Source organism: Furipterus horrens, unplaced genomic scaffold (assembly GCF_987537825.1).
Source record: "Furipterus horrens unplaced genomic scaffold, mFurHor1.1.pri manual_scaffold_5, whole genome shotgun sequence".
NCBI lineage: Eukaryota > Metazoa > Chordata > Mammalia > Chiroptera > Furipteridae > Furipterus > Furipterus horrens.
In genome coordinates this window covers 143,953,461-143,961,512 of record NW_028327175.1, presented here as the reverse complement: position 1 = coordinate 143,961,512, position 8,052 = coordinate 143,953,461, and the positions used below count along the sequence as shown (strand labels likewise).

The 8,052-nt window shown below is 36.6% G+C and overlaps 1 protein-coding gene across 1 annotated transcript in view; it reads right to left on the bottom strand.

The window, feature by feature from the left end:
• Positions 1-322: 322 nt before the first annotated feature.
• The window catches only part of ASAH2 (N-acylsphingosine amidohydrolase 2), a 69,696-nt gene continuing 61,966 nt past the window's right edge, over positions 323-8,052 (bottom strand). Inside the window, exons 19-21 of the mRNA XM_090278038.1 lie at positions 7,612-7,671; positions 4,389-4,477; positions 323-2,422 (exon numbers count right to left, since the gene is read on the bottom strand). Coding sequence (XP_090134164.1) covers positions 2,233-2,422; positions 4,389-4,477; positions 7,612-7,671 — 339 coding nt within the window. The 3' untranslated portion in view covers positions 323-2,232. The remainder of the gene's footprint in view (positions 2,423-4,388; positions 4,478-7,611; positions 7,672-8,052) is intronic.

The following is an 8,052-nucleotide window of genomic DNA, read 5'->3' as shown; positions in this document are numbered from 1 at the left end:
AATATATTCATAAGTATATTCATTCTTGGCCTCTTTGTTCAGAATTGGTTTATAAAACAACTTTACAATTAACTATCTGCCTAGGAAACTCTCAGTTGCCCTAGTAGTAACAAATGTCAACCATATGTATTTTTCCAGTAGTAAATCTTTGGAGGGAAGGACAGAACTGATGAAGTGGTTCCCTGGTTTCTGGGTGGTTAACTTACAAAAGGCATTTATATCACTTTCCAACCTGATTTACATGGAATCTATCACCATTTGTTCCACCTTTTAAAAAGAAAAAAAAACTGTTCATTTGTCTCCATCACTTCTCATTAGAAGATACTTTCCCAAGTGTAATTTTTTATTAAACATTCTATGAATATTGATAATTTATATAACATTCATTGAAAAATATAAAGGGGTCATACAGTACTTTTCAAAGAAGTCACAGCATCCTTAAAACTAGAGTAAACAGAGTACAAGTAAAACACAGACACTTTGACATGAGAAACAAAATCTCCAAAAGAATTCTCCCACCAATCTAACTCCTTTTTCCCATGTTCTCCACCAGTTTCAGGAGTTTTCTCCACATGATTTGGCTCCAATGAGCAGCAGCTACAGACACAGACTGAATCTATGTTTTGACACTAATGGATCAGATCAGCCTCTTTATGGTGTTCTTTTATGCTCCAGTCACTCTGCTATCTGTATGCAGAGTATTGATTCAACAAAGTGTTCCAGGTTCATTCTAATGCATGTTCAAATCTTACATACATGGATATTAATATTATCATTATTAACATTATTACTATTTTCAAACTTTAAAGTTTGTTTTTGAAATAAAGGTTGACTTTTCCCTAAACCACTGAATTTTTTGCACACATACAAAAGCATGGCCTGGTTTGGGGAAGTGTATTTTACAGCCTAGGAGTTCCTAGTTAACTTGGATAATTTTAAATGCAATTAATACTGTCAAACAATCACTGTTATATTGTCATAGCTCTTTCATTGGGACATTAGGCTGAATATTTCTTAATGCCTTAAAATAACTTTAAAACAGCTTTTTCCAAATTATGTGGAGCCTCTTTCCTCCAAAATTAGAGCAGCTGACACAGATGATATACAAGATGTAACTTGAAGATTACTGATTTTTAAATGCCTCCCCAGAATCTGTGTATTGAATTAATTTCTCCTTCAAAAAAAGTTACCTTTTGACACTTACACATGCATCCCAAACATGAGCTCACTGACTATCACTGTACCAGACATTTGTACAATTCTTAGTACGCAAGTAAGTCTTGAATATTTTATGACTGAATGGGTCCACAAGTGAGTGAGTTAGCAAGCAATAAAAAAATAAGTGAATTTAAAGCCTCCCCTTTGAGGACTCCCTTCCAAGTCAATATCACTTTTATTTTAATACCTACACTAATAGTAGAGCTCTGTGGTAAATTTAATTCATGGAAAGAGTCAAAAATCACTGAGAACAAGTCTTGGGAATAAGAGACACAACTTAGTGGGATAAGGGCACTTAGGGAAACACAAGGCATGATCAAAATATCACGTCTCACTTTCTGTAAGTGGGCCCTGAAGGCAATTCCAGAAATGATATGAGCGTCAACAACAAATCTGCATTGGGCATATCAACTTCAGAGTGACTGCTTTGAAAGGCTAATGCTTGATATAGAAAAACTGGCATGCTTCTTTTTCATGCTACTTTGTTTAATTGGGCTTATATATTTATGGTCAATGTTTATATAATATTTTTAAATATGACTGGAGGAAATGTCCTGTAGCTTCATGCTAATCTTAAATTTGTAAAATTTCATTTTTCCCACCTGCAAAATGAAGGCTCATACTAGATGATCTCTTTAAACTTTTCCAGTGCTAACATTCAATAATTTTATAAATAAATAGTTTAAACTTTGTTCACACATCTTCAACCACTCTTATTAACATTTCAGAGGTTTTATGTTGGGGGAACTATTGCTTTAAACAGTCACAAGTTCCCAAGGGAAATCATGCTGTAGACCATGAGGTACAGAACTTCTAGAGTAAGGTAACGGGACACACACATCACACACACACGTGCGTGCGTGCACACACACCTGCAATACACCTCTGTTCCATTAGCAGTAAACTTCAAACTGGGACAACTATAGAGTCATCATAATAGTTTACATTCATATGAATCAGTTATGTAATTTATACAGAGCAAAACTATCCTTTAAATGTTGTGTCAACTTTTCACTAAGTAGTTACAACTTCAAAAGCGGAGGAAGTGCTTTCAAATGAAACTATGACAGCGGGCTTGAGAAACTCTTGCTTCCGAATGTGTCCAAAGTATCTTATTCTGTAGATTCCAGGCTCGGCAGTATCTGGAATATGCCATTGTATCGTTGCATTGCTATGACCCAGTAATCCCTTGTGCCAATAGAAACTGTTGGTAGGAAACAAACAAACAAACCCAATTTTACTCTTACAAAATGTGTGGTTACAAATTATATGATTACTCATTAAATGAATATTCAAGGAGTGCCTACCATAAGCAAGGCACTAGTCTAGATATTCAGAGTATAGCAATGAACAAACCAGAGATAAACACTTTCTGACGGGGGGCATTTAAGGAGCAACTAATTGTAGAAATACCTTTGCTTGATCCACCTTTCTACCTACCTAAACTCTGTCCATCCCAGGAAGCCTTCCCTGATATTCCAAACATAGATGTCTCCTGCTTTAGAACTGCTATACCATCCTTTTGGCCTTTGTTGTCTTGTGCTTCAACTGACACTGCTTTTCACATCTAGATTCATCTGTGTGCTAGACTCTATTCTGAGGATACACTAATGAGCAAGATAGACATGGTACAAAGTTCCATGGAACAAAACAGACACGGTCCAAAGTTTCATGGAGCAAGATAGACGTGGTCCAAAGTTTCTGTTTTATCAGTGATAGAAGAAAGGCAATAAGCAAGTAAACCACAAATGATTTTTAAAATGATATATGAAATGAAGAAAGTAAGGCAGAGGTATCTCTAAGGAGATATCATTTAAACTGAACCCACACATGTTTAAGGGAAGAACATTTTAGGCAGAGGAAGACAGAGTGCAAAGTATCTGAAGCAGGAGCAAACTTGGTACATCCAAGGGACAGAATGCAGGTCAGTAGAATTAGGGAATAGAAAACTGTGGAACTGTGGTTGAGGCAATAGAAACAGATGGAGTCAGATACATTGGTCCTTACAGACCATGACACAGAGTTCAAATACTTCTCTGGGTGCAGCGAGATACAATGGGCTAACTGATATCCTCAGCTATGTAGAGAGTAAATCCCCTGAGCATAAGGGGTGTGCTCAACATTCTGCGTTCCTCAGTAATAAGCCCTGTGCTCTCAATAAATAGTGGATGGTACTGCTGCTGCTGAATGAAGCAGAGTTATACATAATCTTAGTGTTGACTGTTATTCTGAGCTTGGGCTTTTGAAAATATATCACCTTTTTTAAACTATCTGTATAACCTATGTTAACAATAAATATTTATTTATTACTTGTTTTCAAGTCACCTAGAACCTGGAGTCCTAAAGATCAGAGTAAAAAGTATGACCAAGTTTATGTATGTCTATTGAATGAGCCACAACATAGTCAAATCTCTGTTTTCAGTTAACCATGTGAACCAAACCAACATGCAAATAATCACTTAGTTTGAGGTGATCTGAATTAGAAACAAATTGCCCAAAATTTCCCCACTGCCATGCCACTGTCCTGTGGTGAAATTTGTAAAACTGAGAACAGAAACATTTTATTTTAGACACATTTTTAAATCTTCAAAACATCTATTCAGCTCAGGCACTGTATTTGGTAACAAAAGCCATAGCAATATGTCCCTGTGAAGAAATTCCATGAGCATATTTCTTTCTTTCTCTCTTTAGTCAGTAAGACTTAAACACTCAGGCTCTTGTGTTTTAGTAATTCAAATGAAGAATCATTAACCACATAGAAACACACAATACATGGTGGGTACAGACTCATTATTTTTCCAGGAGGAATGTCAGGCTCTATAGAGCTATCTCATTGCCTTCACCAGCACTGCTTTCAACCAATTTGCAAGAAGGCTAGACAGCTTTTAGGAGTAATGCCTTTGACCATGGAAAAAAAAATTAACAGATGTTTATAAGAATGGAGGCCATAACCTCATTAGTGCCTAATCTCACAGAAGCACACACCACAGTTTTGTAGAAAAATAGAGTCAAAATGAAGTCTAATAAATCAACTAAACATGGCCAGACAGCTGGGAACTTGATATCGTTAATATCATGTATTGAACCAGTCACCCCAATCTGTCTTCCCTACATTACTAACCAACAGTTTTCAAGGCTTGAAAGACAAAATATTCAATAGACATGCTCACCGAGTCTCCCAGGAGGCATCATTGTGCACTGCCTGCCATGCTGTTGAAGAATTCATGTATTTTTCTACAGTAAGAAAAGTCTGATGGGTCTGAAAGGCAATTAATATAACTGATCAGACACTTAATAGTCACAGAAGCAATGTTTCTATGAATACATCCCTTGTTGACTTTGTCCTAACCTACCAATACTTTGAGTAAAAATGTAACAGAATGTCACCCAAATTCTTAGGTATTCCTCTGAATATTCTATTCAACGTCTTCAGAATGTTAATTTATTCAGTCTATTAAAATCCATGATTTTTTTAGAAAATTGAATAAAGCGTAATTTCAGAGACGATAGCAAATTTGGGAAATTAGGGCAGAGAAGAGACAAAATAAAACTTGAGATTTAAAAAAGGCATAAGTCAAACCTTTTCATGACATGTGTATTGATCTATATTCCAAGAATTTCTCTAGTCACCTCACAATTTAAGAGGAAAAATGGGAAAGTCTCCTCATTTTTCCATGTCCAGGCATATGCATTATTAGTAAATATACCTCTCCAAGCAAATAAATTGAAAATAATGCATAAATCCTCTTTGTCCTGGGGTGCTAAAGAAATTCTTATATCTTATCATGGATTTCTAGAAAGCTCATCATAAGCAAGTTTTATTTTCCCATTGGATAATTGCTATAATAATTTGGTTCAGGCCAAGAATTCAGCTTTAAATAAAGCACAGATTTGAATAATATAACAAATTAAAAGATATAAAGGCCATAGATCTCCATTTTTCCACAGAAATCTTTATATTGTGGCCCTTAAGGGCACAAGTTGTCTAATTCACCTTTATCCTTCACAGCCCATTATACCTAAATGGATCACTTAATTACAGTTGGGCCAGGGAATTATTTCAAACTCTTTTCTAGTTACTGAAATGATGGATTATATTCAATAAAGAAGTTTTCATAACCATGGTGACTTGTAAAGAGAGATACTTCTGGCCATTCAGAGCAGAGCAACATTGGGGGCTTTCAGATGGGGTAGAAAATAGAGTGGACCCTAGTCTCTAAGTCTAGAGTACAGATCAGAGAACAAGTCTAGGCCACTGCATATCTAAATTATAGGACTATCCTTTTCCCACCTCCCAACCTTAATCTCTTCTAGATACACAATTGGTTAATGCAAGTTACTTAATCTCTCTAGGCCTCAGTAAAATTGGGATGGTAAAATGTAACTCACTGGATAGTAGTAAATATTATATTAGATTCATGTGATGATGTATGTAAAGCACTTAGCCTAGTACCTTCGAATAGTAAGAATTCAATAAATAGTGGTGAGGATGTGATGATTATTACTAATAAAGGTATGGGAACTTGTTTTCTGCCAAGTCACAGAGCCTTTTTAGAAATTAATTTTATTCTCACTATAGTGCTTTAAGAATTTTTTCTTCTGCTTCTCCATGGCAATGATAATGAGAGTATTAATATTTCTTCACTCTAAGGATATCAAATAACAGCTAATCTTATAGTTTTACTACAACACTTGACTATCCTCAGAAAAAATAATGCTATAAACATGTAAATATTCTGGCACAACTTGAATGCCTAGAGAAGTTATTTCAAACAGGAACATGTTAATTATCCAAGCAGTACAACATTTTTCCCCAATGCCCTTTTGACAACATCATATTGTTCCAATTGTTATCAACAGCAATAATAATATTTTAGTGAACAGTAGTAGAAAGTCTCATTTGGAAGAAAGATATTTTGGGGTGTGACAGTGGGCCCTGGGAAGAATGACTTATCAATAGAGTGAATGTATCCTTAGCCTCATAAAAAAAAATCGGACCTTGAAATCACTTTCATATACACTTTTTCTTCTATATGTCTTTAGTCTTTGAATTTTTATAACTAGAATGTGTCTGGTTATTGCTTGTGTACTTATAATAACATTGTAAAGGAGCTGCAGAAGAGTAAAATCACTTCATTTTATTAACAGATATTATATATATATATATCGTCGTCGGCAGCCGTCCGTCTCGAGAGACGATGGTGTAGCTTCTTAAGAGTCTATCTGCACCACCGAGAATGGTTGTGCAGTCTGACTCGGGAGTGACACGGTATCTCTCTCCTCCCGTGTTGAATCGACATCTTGCGATGACGCTGGAGTGTCCTCTCCAGTGAAGCTGAAGCTACAGAGCCTGGGCAGGGTGATATGGAGGGTCTGCTGTTGCCCATGCAGCAGACCCCCCCTCTCTTCACAGCTGAAGGATCCAAGGGAAAGACGGAGTCGATACAGCTTGGCTTCAGGTGCGCCACAGGAGTTGCCGGTGTTGACTACAACGTCAAACCGCCTTAGGGACTCCGGCTCCGGATTTTCTGTCGGGGTTTACTCCCTTAGCCTTTCCCCTGAAGAGGTATGCCGCAAGGCAGCGGAGGTTTTTTGGAATCAGAGTTTTCCTTCTCTGATGTGCCCTGACTGGAAGATCGAACCAGCGACACTTAGCTCGCAGGCCGACGCTCAATCCACTGAGCCAAACCAGCCAGGGTTATATATATATATACACACACACACACACTTTAACATACATATATGATAAAACAAAAGAAGCATAAAGTGATATGTAATAAACAATTAACCGTGATTACCTCTAAAAAGGTTTATGAATTGAGGGCCTCTTTTGTATTCTATTTTAAGCATTTCTCTATTATGTGTTTTTAATGTTAGACATGTCATTTTTCAAGATTAATAAATAACTATCCTAATAGGGCCAGTAGCAACGAGTAGGGAAACAGTCACTGCAAGATAAAGTAAAGCATATGGATCAGAGCTCCCAGCCAGGAGAGTGCCCACTCAGGGCTTCCTGATCACTCCGCAAGAGCAGAGGTAGGGCCATATAGCAGTGCAGGAGGAGAGGAGCCAAAGACACTCCCTCTCGGCCCTTTGATTATTTTAGCAAATTTAGTAGCGCTTCTTAATTGGAATACATAAACAGGATTTTATTCATATTTCCATCTTCTCAAGAGACAATGCAGTTCCCTATGCATTGTATTATATGTAAGTAGAGCCAGTTAAATGTTTCCTGTGTGCTACTTTTTCCAAATTCAATTCCACATTAACTGTTCAGATGAAAAGCAAGTTGGAACATTTTGCCTTCCTGTTGTTGACCTCTAAAAGGATAGTCAAGTGAATGAAAGGCTAAAAGATGAATTTAAATGTGTAAACAGAATCGCCGATGCTTACCCGGTTTTCTGCTGAATTCTTTGGGTTAGCACCTACAAATGTAACTTCAGCAACGTCTCCCTGAAAATAAAAATTTATTTTATAAGTTCTACTAAAAGTATTTTTTGCTGTGCTCATCTTTGGGTCATTATTTATGAAATATTCTAGGATTTGGGATACCTGTATATATTTTATTCTGTTAATCAAGTGAGTTATCTTCTGAGAATATTAGATGCAATAACCTTGCAACAATGGACACAGGTATATTTGGCCAGCAAGTTACTCCAGAATTTTTGCCAATGAATTTTCTTCTGGTGGACTCAGATATCAATGAAGACGCAGAGCTATAGCTCATATTCATGACAGCACATTAAAATGTCTTCTTCAGCCTTCGATATTTTCATATACCTTCCTCCCACACACATTTAGGAGATGAACTGAATTTAATAAGAGCAGTAAAAA